This window comes from Hippichthys cyanospilos, chromosome 15 (genome assembly GCF_059441005.1).
Source record: "Hippichthys cyanospilos isolate Australia breed blue-spotted pipefish chromosome 15, RoL_Hcya_1.0, whole genome shotgun sequence".
In the NCBI taxonomy this organism is placed as follows: domain Eukaryota; kingdom Metazoa; phylum Chordata; class Actinopteri; order Syngnathiformes; family Syngnathidae; genus Hippichthys; species Hippichthys cyanospilos.
In genome coordinates, this window is record NC_142383.1 from 8915864 (window position 1) to 8928609 (window position 12746).

At 37.9% G+C, this 12746-nt stretch overlaps 1 protein-coding gene across 6 annotated transcripts in view; it reads right to left on the reverse strand.

Annotated features, from left to right (window-relative positions):
- Positions 1 to 286: 286 nt before the first annotated feature.
- palm2akap2 (PALM2 and AKAP2 fusion) overlaps positions 287 to 12746 on the reverse strand; it is a 70980-nt gene continuing 58520 nt past the window's right edge. For 5 of the 6 annotated variants that reach the window (XM_088435017.1, XM_088435016.1, XM_088435021.1 and 2 more), the window contains 8 exons: positions 10918 to 11139; positions 8283 to 8645; positions 8032 to 8130; positions 7852 to 7953; positions 6011 to 7445; positions 5405 to 5583; positions 4906 to 4944; positions 287 to 2234 (listed from right to left, as the gene is read on the reverse strand). In XM_088435017.1, the coding sequence (XP_088291143.1) occupies positions 2115 to 2234; positions 4906 to 4944; positions 5405 to 5583; positions 6011 to 7445; positions 7852 to 7953; positions 8032 to 8130; positions 8283 to 8645; positions 10918 to 11139 (2559 nt within the window). In that variant the 3' untranslated portion in view covers positions 287 to 2114. The remainder of the gene's footprint in view (positions 2235 to 4905; positions 4945 to 5404; positions 5584 to 6010; positions 7446 to 7851; positions 7954 to 8031; positions 8131 to 8282; positions 8646 to 10917; positions 11140 to 12746) is intronic. The other variant, XM_088435020.1, reaches the window with a different exon arrangement.

The window sequence follows — 12746 nt, forward strand, 5'->3', positions numbered from 1 at the left end:
GTTCCATGTGCCCTCGGTCATGTGATATTTTCAAGTTAAGCACTGATTGATTGTTATGTAATTTTCAGTTCACAGTAAGTGGAAAAGTAGTCGGCCCCTAAGTCAGTTAATGGATGGATTCTAATACATAATTTATACTCTACAATTGCAATATTGTTCAAGATGTGATTAGACTAGTGAGGGCATATCATATATATGTTATTGTTAAGAACACGTATGACTTGACTTGGTTTAAGATGTCCTGGCAGTGGCAGAAACAAAAAAATAAATAAATAAAACAGTCCGAAAATTTTCATTTTGTATTTAATGAGAAAATATTTGTCATATGTATAATAAGCGAATAACTGAGCCATACACGTGCTAAGTGGAGCACAATATGAACATATATGAGTGGTTAACATAAGGACAGAGGTTATAATCTCAATCATAAAATTGCGTCGTCACACATTGAAGCAAGTCGGAGGGTAAAAACCAAGCCATCGGCTTTTTAAAAGATAAATAAATCATCTCTGCATCAATAACTCAAATAACAAAAAGGCAGCATATTTTTCATGTCTTTGCTGTTAATGGAAATTCCAACCACATTCAATGCAGCACACGTGAAGGACAATCAAGGGACGGTCGGCATTTGTATTTTGACACTGGTGACTTTAGCAAAGATAACCAAAACCTTATTTTTTTTTTTTTATTTTTTTTTTTTTTAATTAAAAGTCAAGCTTTAAATATCCCACATCAACTTTACGTGTTTCAAATATTAGATTATGCCGACTTAACTTCCCCTGCGCCTGTGCCGTATTGCATTAGAATTACCTCAAAGGGAACATTCCATTTAAATAGCTGTCATTTAATATATTATTACATGACTATAAAATCAATAATAGAGAGTGTCTCTAAATACCTCACTATGTTCCTTGCTTTCACTTTGCCTGAGGATTTAGCCGAGCGAGTCGAGGCGGAGACAGGTCAGTGTCGAGTTGTGAAGGGCACTTGGACAAGACACTCTGGTAGACCAAAATGGTGACCTTTGGTTCAAATGCATTCTCACAAACCTCTCGAAATTTGCATGCTGGGGGTGAAGAAGGAATCGTAAAAACAACTGACGAAGAGCTACTTCTCAGTTGAAGTGACTCAGAAACACACTGGCGTATAATCACTCTTAGTTAAAATTCATTCCTTGTGCTCTTGTTTGCTATTTTGAACATGAACTTGGACTTGACATTCATCCCAGATCTTCACATCCAACCATTGTCGGGGGTTGTATTATTTGATAGCAAAAGGAAAGTTAAGTTAGTGAATAATACAATTTCTTAAATAGGCATACTGGTTCTCATATATATATATATATATATATATATATATATATATATATAGTGTGTGTGTACATATACATTTTTTAATAAACATTTGCCATTACAAAATGGCAAATGTTTATTAAAAAAAAGGCGAGCAACTATAATAAGTACACGGGAATAAATGTGCTTCTGTCAAATACACAATCCTACCGCAATATAATACAAAATACACTGTCAACAAACCAATGGTAAAACAAGTGATTTTAGACCATTGGTATTTATATGGTGCATATACTGTTTTTCAGCCTGCTAATAAACACTTGATAAACAAACATGACTTTTTCCTCCATCTTGTTTAAATCTCACACAGATTACTAATTACTGTAATATAATTGTGAATATTGACAAAACATTTTATCCATAGTCTCTACTTGTTCACGCTATAAATCAAATCTTGGCGATACGGCTTTTAAAATTCAATCAATATATGCATCCTGTGAGGCCTCGTGAACAAGACCTTTGGTTACTTTCTGGCAACCTTCAATAGAAAACCCAAGTTTCCTCCAATGAAACTTGCATCCATAATTCCAAATCCTTTCTCTTGATTGCAAATTGTCTTTTGCATCGCCTTCCTTTTGTCTTACATACTCGCATCACCTACATTCTGTTACACTTGCAGGATCCAAGTCCAAAAATTAATAGTTGATAAAATTCCTTGTCGAGCTCCTTTGGTCAGACCAGAGGGTCATGTGATCATCAGAACACTAAAAGTAAAATAAATACTGTTTCCCCTGTCTGTCCTTTTTTTCATATGTCCTATTTTCACTCTTCCTCTTCCTCTTCTTCTTCCTCTTCTTCTCCATCTTCATTGGCATAAATACCGGCCTCCCATTTCAGTGCCATGTCACTTTTCCTCCGGGTGATGCGAGTGGCCTCCAGCACCTGTTAAAAAAAAAAAAAAAAAAGAGAAAAATCACCCTGCCGTTCACTGATTCCCATTGGCATATTCACACCACCACACATGCCACTTTGACGTCACCATGCACCGTCAACCACAGAGAGAGCTTTGGATTCATTGGAGAAACACACTATTACTACTATCGTCAACCACTAGAGGGGTGGGAACCATCCATCCATTTTCCATATACTCATGAGATCCATCTCATCAAGTGACGTTGGTAACGTGTTTCTCCTCGATATCCTCAACCAACCATAGTAGTTTCAATTAAATAATCAGACGTAAGTTACTTTTCGAATGTGACCATGAGCAAGTTTTATAAATTGATAAGCTTCAAATAGTATAGTAGGGTAACTGGAGAATACAGAATGAAGCACTAGTAACTACTTCATGTAATAACACTGATAGGAGCACCAGTAAAATGTGATTGACAAGATTTCCATGAAAAGTACACGCCCCTCACTCACGGTGCAAAGTTGTGCGAGTAATGAATAATAAAATACTGAAATTCACCAGATTCTTAAACTCTAATCTACTATGAATACAGTATACATTACAAACATATGATGAGGGGATTATTATGTTATTATTATGCATTAAAGTAACACTAGATTGTCTGACTGATTGTCCCCAAGTGCAGTTGTCATATTTATAAACAATGTACATTATAAATGTTGAGTTTTGCTATTACAACATTATAAGCTAAATATGTCAAGACTGTTTTTATTTAAGAAAAAAAATGTTAAGTCTTGAAAGACTGCCTTTTATTTCATAATTTTCAAATGAAGGACAAGTAGCAATTTTTTTAGGCAATTATTTTAAATGATTATGAGTCAAAAAGAATTATTTTCTTTTTTTAATGAAAACAAATGCCATTCTTTGACTATTAAACAAACCTCCAATTAAGTGGCAAGGGGTTCCATAATTATTTTAAGCAGGGTATCTGCAAAATATAACTATTAACTTGTACTATAATTTAGTTAAATTGGAATTGCTTTATTGAACAAAACAAAATTTGAGATGTACTGCTTGCACCCAGGGGTGACTCTAACACACAAACTTTACTGTTTGAATTGAACAAAGATGAACCAGCATTTTTTCCCCCACAATCAAGCCCCCTCCTTGTATTTGACAATAAATATGACAATAATAAGACATAATAATAAGACATTTGATCACGGTCCCTCAAGTGTGTCATGCTTGATCAGGTGCACCCTTTTACACATATGCACACGCGCCAAGGCCAACACGCACAAGTGCTCAATCAAGGAAGACAAATGTGTGTCATGTTAAGATAGGAGTGGATTGATGGTCTCAGAGACACTTGATGACTTTCACAACACCTATCTTGGTTTGCGTAAAGATTAGTGATTAAATTAAACTAACTGATAATGAATAATACAGCAAACTATAAGTGAAGAGTCCCTAATAAATTAACCCATGATGCTGGATGGTCGATTTATTGCTGATGGTTTAATACATACGTATTTTAGCCATTTTAAGCGGTGAAACGTTAATATTTTGCCTGTAATTAATTTGATAACTTCTTTATCTTCTTCTTTTTTCTATGTAGAAGTAATACATTTATAAACTGTTTTTGTTTTCATTCAATCCTACGTATGTGTTTACAATTTTCACATTATTTTTCAAGTGTTTGTCAAGTAACTACTACTGTGTGTTGATCAAGTACTAAGGTAATTAAATACACAGAGGTTAAAAAGTATTAACGTTTTTATTTTAGGTATAAAGTACTTAAGTAATCAATATATTTAAGGATAGGAATTGTTTACTTTCAGTACTTTATGTAATCAATCACTTTATCACTTAAGTACTAACTTGATTATTTTAGTAGGCCTACTTGATTGCCTAAAGTAATACATTTCTTTTAGTTACTTACATACTAAATTGATTGTTTAGTTTAGTGCTAATTTCATTTAGCACTTGATAACTTATTTGATAATGTGCCTGGATTGAATGTTTGGAAAAAAAAAAAACCTTCGAAAATATGTCTTTCGATTGAATAAGTGAATCACCAATCACTGCTATGCTATTTTCTGGGTTTATTCATGTGAAGTTCACAATCTGACCTGTGATTGGTTGTTACCTGAGCCTGAACACATGTGATGTCATTTTCAGTTTACAACAAAGTTAGCAAATTAATTACAGACACGCTAATAAACTTTTAATGCTGAAAATGGTTAAAATATCCCTTGATGAATTGTGTTTCTGCCTGTGTAAAAATCAACCTGATTATAATGAAAACACTCGTCAAGTGCGAGTATGAATCTTACGTTACAACGTTGCAACCTAAAGCATTAAATCTATTGCAAAAAGATGTACCTTTCTTAAATATATAATTAATAATCAAGAAAATTAAATTGCTCATATTTTACAGTGTCTTCATTAGGGAGGGGTGGGTAAAACATTTTTTCAAATCCAAGTGCAAACTCATGCATCAATTAGCAACACTAGAGTAGAACGATAACAGTGAGACCACACCCAGACCTGGGACACATTTTTCTTTTTACATTGATTCACCCTAAACAAATTAATCAATAAATAATGATTAAACTCATTACATAATAGATACAGTTCAATCTGTCCCAGGTCTGCGAGTAAAGGTAGTAATCGGGTTTTTTGGTGTGTGTCAGGTACCTCAGTGGTTACCTCATTAGCCAGCAACAAACGGGCATACTGAGCGACCAGCAAGACAGAAGCAACAGGAAATACAGTCAACACATGTCACAATAGAACAAATGGTGGATAATAATCTTACATACAGTATTTATAAAAAGGGATTTCAAGAATTTTATTAAAAACTCAGAACAAAAATCTCCTTTGTCTGTTACTTTTACTTTCATTTCCTGTTTTAAGGCTGGTGGAAAATCTCCAGTTTGCTTACATATCATATTGCTTAAATGTCATGTGCTGAAGCCAGTGAAATGACCAGATTATAAAGATAAACATAGTCCAGAATGCATTTGGCATCTGCCCTGTGTCTGAATGTTCCTTAACATACAATAAATGTATTTTGAAGGCCAAGCATAACTGAAATAATGTTTATTTTCTGCAGTTGACAGCTGTTAATATTAACTTTCTATCTTCACCCGTCTTTGCAAATACATATGAATGAATATGTACTGTTAGTACTTACACTGTTGTCCTCCATTTTCTCCCTCCTCTTCACCTTGTGTGTTTCATAGTCTTCCATGAGTGTCTGCATGAAATTTTTAGGCCGAGATCCTCCAGAGTCCTCACTGCCCGCGTCAGACAGGGCTCCTTCTGAAGGCGAAGGCGAGACAGGCGGAGCGGGTCGAACCTTCTCGATCTTTCCTACGGCGCGAAAATGGAAATGGTTACATGGGGCAAATGCGCAGTGCACAGTCGGTTTTCCATTTTGTTTTTAATTATATAATTCGGGCAGTAATCATAGTCTCTTAAGAAAAAGGCCAAAAAGACACAGAATCTATCTAAGTGAAACTCACCCAACTTTCTGGGTTGTTTTGTAGTAAATGAGCCACATTTTTGCATTGTTTTGTGAATAAAAATAAACAAAAAGTTGGGTCAAATTGACTCAAGTATTGGTCGGCCCTTTGTAACTCATAATTGGGTTACTTTTTACTTACAGTAAATGTCTATAAATCTATCATTGTCAGAGTTAAACAAAATTTGGCACTACAGTTGTTATGAGGTATTTTTTTTGATGCAGCTCTTACAACCATCTTGTAGCAGGAGTCATACAGGAAGTGCATTAACAAACCTGGCGCCGTCCTTGATGTCATCGTGAGTCTCGTTGGCAGGCTGTTGCTCTTTAACTTGTCTGCCGGGGATATGGTGGTTTTCCGTACCCCAGCTCTCGCAGGGACTTGACTGCTGCTGGAAGGGTTCGCGACGTGAGGAACAACAGTAGGTTGCGCTTCTCTCTGTTTCTTCAGTTCTTCCTCCCTCTGCTGAGCTGCTCGGATCTCCTCCTCGATCATAGACAACGTACGCTGTTTCTTGGAGCGAAGGCGGAATGGGCCGCTCGCCACTTCCACCTCAGGGCCTTTTGTTGCGGCCGCTGTGCTACGCAATTCAGCAGCTTCAGAATACTTACTGAAGTAGCTGAATTCGGATTTTTCAGGGCTTGGTGGAGAAGGGGGGCGGTAGACCGCGGCTGGTCTGGGTACATTAACTTCATTTACAGGGCAAGGAGCCGGCGCAGCAACCGAGGCTGAAGAAGCAAGTGCTCTGGTATAAGAGGACTGAATTTTGATCCTTGGTCCTCCTACTTTGGGTCTCTGTGGAGGGGAGATAGGCTGAGAAGGAATTGAAGATGATTGTGATGACTGGGTTGGACTGGATGAAGAAGACTGTTGCAGAACATTTTTGATTTTTGTAGGCTTTTCTTGATAAGCAACCTGTTCCTCTGGCAGCTGGTTAGATGTAGCCACGCTGGAGTTAACAGGTGATTGCAGATGGTCAGCTTCCCCAAAAGACAAAGGAGATGAAGATACTGGCACTGGACTATTTGTTGACGCAGATGATGGAGACATTGGACTGCTTGTTTGTGAAGAATCCAGGTTCTGGAGAGCTGACTGCCAGTCATCTCCGTTTGTGGAGAGGGCATTTTGGATCACATTTTGGACAAGGACTTCAGCTTGGTATTCTAACTCATCCTCTGCTGCAATGTTAGTGGTTCGCCCGTTGACTGGTGTAGTGGGCTGAGGGGTTAAGGGTGACACTGGGGTAAGTGGCAGTGGTGTCGGCGGCAGTGAGGCCCCACTGTCTGAAATGCTATCCAAGCTAAACACTGTTGTGTCCTGAGAGCGGACAGATAATTCTTCTAATCCAGAGTCGGACTCCTCGGGGTGATAGCCTTGGGAAAACTGGCTCTTCCCTTCCTCTTCGTCACTGACATTTGTCATGACAGCGCGGACGCTGGTGAATTCTCCAGCCGTGCCTTCATCAGACCAGGTCACATGACACTCTCCGATTTCCGGAACAACGTTGCCACTCCCGTGGTTGCCCTTGGGTATGGATTTGGAGAAGGGTCTGGCAGAGTATATGTGAGGAGCTACGGAATTCTTGGGCACTTCCGTTTGCAGGAATTGCTTCCTGGCAGATGAGAAGTCAATCTTTTTTTCCACTATGTCCTCCTTCCTGATTAACTCTGGGTCAAAGGTAACCAGCGTGGGAGGTCCGGTAACTTGAGGCTGCCATTGGGGATGAGAAAACAGGACATTGTCAAAATTAAGTTGGAAAAAAAAAAAAAAAAGGTCAACAAAGACAAAAGACAAAGACAGCAAATATTTAGGGCAGCATGTTAAAATTAATCTTTTTTGTCATTAATGTGTTTTCTAATACATACATGTCACTTCTAGGAAGTTGTCAAATATAGTTTGATTAAAAACTTTTTTGATTATGCATTGAGTGTTTCCAGGCCTAACAAAGCTTGAGGCATCACAAGTTTAGTCACTCTATGCACCGCTAAGGGAACAGGAAGTGACGTATCAATAGCTAGAAAGCAGGCTAAACCCTAGAGATACTGCACAATTTTCATTGCACGACACTACACTGAATAATGTTGTTATTGTTTATTTATAGTGTGCATTCTGCTACCTGTGAGTATGTATAAGTAGGATTTTGCTTCTGGGTTTTTCTCTCTTGATATTTTCGGAGTGACTCGAGCTGTTCAGGGTCCAGCTGCTCTTCCAAGGGAACCTTAAATAAGTCAATCAGTGAGTCAATCAATGGGTGTTTCAATATTATAAATGAAACACATGTTTATAAGAGAACTACCTCTTGCGGAGGATTCCACCAACGCTGAGCAATCCCAGGGTTTTTCTTAACTGCCTGGTCTCGGATCAGCTCCTGACGCTCACGCTCCAATTCCTGGACCTGTTGGAAGATGTACACTCGTAACACCTTTTCAGCCTCAGAGGAGGCACATGAGTAGACTGATGATGTCAGGACATTGTAATGTTGCATTCCTGAATTACTGTCCACTCATAGTTTCTGAACTAATATAGCTGATTACATGACCCAATTACCTCATCTGGATTTCGTCTCCTTGTCACTCTGACCTGCTGCTCTTCTCCTGGGGTGAAGAGCTTTGCCGGCCTTTTGTCCTCCTGGAAAGCTCTCAGCTCAAACTTTGCACTGCTGTGGCTTGAGTCCTCCCTCGGCATATGCCCGTTTGTTTTTACGAGGGAGTCATCCTGATGTAGGAAAGTAGTTTGGTTTTGTCCCTCCACGATGATTGGCTGGTGATAGCCAGGAGGGGAATTGGACACGCACACAGATGAAGACTTTCCATCTATGCTGATGGGTTTGGTGTAGGCAGATGGGGAGGAGTCTCCATTGGTGGGTGTTTCTGAGGCTGCATCCAGCACCTTATCAAGGTAGCGGATCTCCTAAGACCAGAGGAGATAAGACAGAAACCAGTGATCAGATCAGATGGTCTGGTTATGAAATTAAGTACTAAATTACTAAAGTGTGAAAGTAATTGATTACTTTTTGTAATTAAGGACTACAAATAATTGATTAGTTGATGTACCAAGAGCGTCAACATAATTAATTACTTAAGGTACTCATGTAATCAATTACTTTTAATAATTACTTAAGACCTGAAATGACCAATTACTTTAGTCAAATCAAATACATTAGATAATAAGTAATCAGATACATTAAATAATAAGCACTATTATAAGTGAGTACTTTATACATTAATCAAATACTTTAGGTATCTAAAGTAATGGATTACATTAGGTATCACAGTACCTACAGCAATCAATTTAGGCACTCTAGAATCTAAAGTAATTGATTATTATATAATTTATCATTTTAGTACTTATTTACGGAGACTAATCAATTACTTAAGTGCTAAAGCCATTAACTGGGTTTGAATATCCTCTTAAAAAAAACAAAACTATGTCTTTGGGCTTGAATGAGTTAAGAAATCATGACGAGGTCAAAAAATTGAGAAAACGTATCGGAAACTTTAAATTTTATAAAAAAAAAAAAAAAAAAGTCTCCCAAATATGTGAATTTTCAGGCTGGACTGATCAAAGTCAAAGAATTTGATGCCGCAGACGCCCGAATCCCTTTCAATCAACAGCAAAGTGTCATGGCAATGCTAGTGAACCCACGGAACTGAGAGAGAATGACTTCACAAACGTTTCAGATGCCCTTTGCATGATGACATCACTGCTCTGTATTCATGTCAAATATTATGCGCATGTAATTCTACAGATCAAAATGAGCTCATTGTAACCACTTAAGTTGTCATGGTGATGCCAGTGAACCCAAGGAAGTGAGAAAAACATGATTTCACAAAGGTTTTGGATACCCTTTGTAGGATGACATCACTGCTTTGTATGCATTTCATACAGTTAGCAAATGTAATACTTCTTTTTTAGTAGTAGCTGAAAACATCTAAGTTAGTTCATTGTAAACACTTTGCAAAAATTCCATTCCACACCTTAATGTAAATGCAAGAGAAAATGTTATCACGAGTGAAGGAATTGGCTTCTGGCAGGTATAACTCAGCCAAGCAGAAGCTCTTTGGCGTTTTCAACGAGGAAGGAAGCAAGTCGCTGGAGAATCAAGTCAAAGACCTGAAAGCTCAGCTCAAAATGGCAAAGGAAAAAATCAACTGCCAGGGGCTAAAATTAGCAGACTTGTCTGCTAAGTTGAAGTCGGAGGGGAACGAGAACAAGATTCTCTGGGACCAGGTGGAATATTTGACCAATGAGGTCCAAACGGAGAGTAAAAAGAAAGACGTTGAGGCCAATATGCTGGATAGAACACCTGAAACAAGATACAGCAGCTTTTGGGAAAAGCGTCTGAGAACCAAGATTGTCAAGGAAAACGATGGCGGACTCTCGCTCAATTGCGAAACACTGCAGCAAGTCAACAATCAGTGTCAAGTAGGTTATAGGTTCATGGCGAAAAGCAGCAATGCTGCTTCCATGGACCTGAGTGATTCCTTTTCCTCGGTATCTGACAACACAAGTGTTTCGTTGTCTGATAGTGATGAAAAGAATGAAAGTGAGACTTTGTTTGAAGGCACGTACGATCGGGTCGTCAACGTGACAATGTGGAGGGACTTAAAGAAGGAAACCATACAAATACGACAGGATAATCATCAAATGGTTCCAGTTGAGTGATCAAGGAGAAGGACCCTGACAATAAAATGTCAAACCGTGATCTTTCAGACTGAATGCAAACTACAATTGTAGAAATTTGACTATGCTCACAGTTACGATGAACGTGAACACTTATGTGGTAGGTCTGTATATAAAAATGACTCTTACACTAAGATTCAACAATAAAAAATTCTGTCAAAGTGATTTTTTTTTTAATACATAGTGTTTGTTTTAAACAAATTCTGATGCCCAAATATTCGGAGCAGACTGCTCGACTGACACATTATCTCGACAATGTCATCTGTAGCAGGAGGCAAGCATTGTGATCTTTCCTGGCTTGATCTGACCCATTCAATTCTCAAAAATGTTGCTAAAATGAAATAATGCAACTATTTACTACGAGCAACCAACGAATGTAGTTGACACAGGTGGGGTCAAGGGGACAAGACTTAGAAAATGCTGTAAAGCTTGTACAGCTTGATAGCAAAAAAATACAGACGATAAGTGCAAGATTCCCATATAATGAGATTTTGCATACCTGCTCTACATCGCTATCAGATGTTTCTACCTTCAGCTCGACCGCACTTTGGCTTTGGATACTGGATCTGCTGAGGCAACCGTGCTGGATCTGCTGGCTTTCCACCTCCATGATTAGCGGTCCGTCAGTGATGATGCTGACTGATTCCTGAAAAGTGACACTCTTTAAGGCTCGCTCCTTGGGTGTTGTACCACTGACATCCTCGGGTGCTTGCCACGATTTCTGTGGGGGAAAAAAAACATAATCAAAAGCTGCACATTCCAACTCATATAATCCTCATTATTTTTACAAAGCTGTTAAGCACATGTGATATATGCAAATTCAGGGAGATTAGGGTTGTTTATAAAATGATAAAATAAAAACAGTATTATAACAAGCGGACAATCGACATCACTGGCATCAAGTGTGGTCTGCATTGCAGTGATATCATACAGTAAATGCATGGAGTGTGCCCTTGCCTAGTCCAACCACTGAGTGGAGCCAACACCTTTTGTTTGATGTAGGACTTACCAGAGTAAACAAAAGTGTCAATTACTAACAAACAAGTAAAGACCAGCTCACAACTTTAGTCACCAATCTTCTCATGTATGAATAACATGGACTAACTAAAACGCCCCTTTAAAACAAATAAAGTACCCCTCCGATTTTGAACCCAACACATTCCAGACCTCACAGGAGCCCAGTTGTGTACCTTTTTTATTCACTATACAAGTCACTAACACTAACTGTTGGCTTTCTAGTTTTACTGCCTTGTGCTCTTGTACTCCATTCTTCAGATATGTTGACTTTAACGTTGTTGACTGTTTGACAGTTTGAACGTTTGTTGACTGTTTCTGCGTGCAGCGTTTTAATGAGCATCACCTCAGTGAATTAGGTCTGTGTTTGGTTAAAAATTTCACTTACACTTTTAGGGATACTTTACTTAATTCAGCATGAAAAAGTTATTTTGTGAATGATTTGATAGCTATTTTTCCGTGTTATTATTTATTATTGTTGTTACTATTAGCTTTAAAAATATATTTTCCACTTTCTTGGTGATAGGTTGTCACCTGCGCCATGTGACGAAATTTTTCATCAACAGCAAGTGACAAAATCAATTTTTAAGCTATTAAATATACATGAAAAGTAAAGGTTATCTAATTAATGATAGACAAGTTCACTCACATTATTTATAGATAGTAAAATTAATTTATTTAAAGCACTTGTTCACAAACTGTGACTTAGAACCCAAAGCGGGTCCAGTAGAGATTTTTTTTTTTTTTTTTTTTTTACAGTTGCTGTCATTGAAAAGTATCCAGTGAAGTTTATCAGCAAGTGTTACGGGTTATTTTCTTTATCACCAGAAGCCATTCTAATTTTATACTTCATTTATTTTTTTGATAAATATTTTTTGAGTCCTGGTGAGGAACCATAATTCTAACATAGTGCTAGAACAGAAATTTACAATCCATTATAAATCACTGAAAGCACAATTGGAAAAAAGTAAGATTATAAGGAAATCCTTTTAAAAGGGAGGTACTGCCTCAAAGGAACTAGTTTATACCCTTTCTTTCCGTTTCTGCTATTTGGCTCGTGTTCCTTCTCCCGCTGAGCTCATTCTTCTCCTTCCTTCCTACTTTCTGGGATTATTAAAGAAACAGTACAGTCACATGGTGGATTATAAATGCTGCTTTACCACAAAAAAAGATTTTTCTGTCATACACTTAACAACAATCCTCTGTTCGTTTCTTCTTCTTCTCCAATCCTTTGAGGACAAATGAATTCCCAAGGGCATCTTGGTGACCCATTTTGCTCAGTCATGTGAAATTTCATGCTGTCTAATGAAGCGC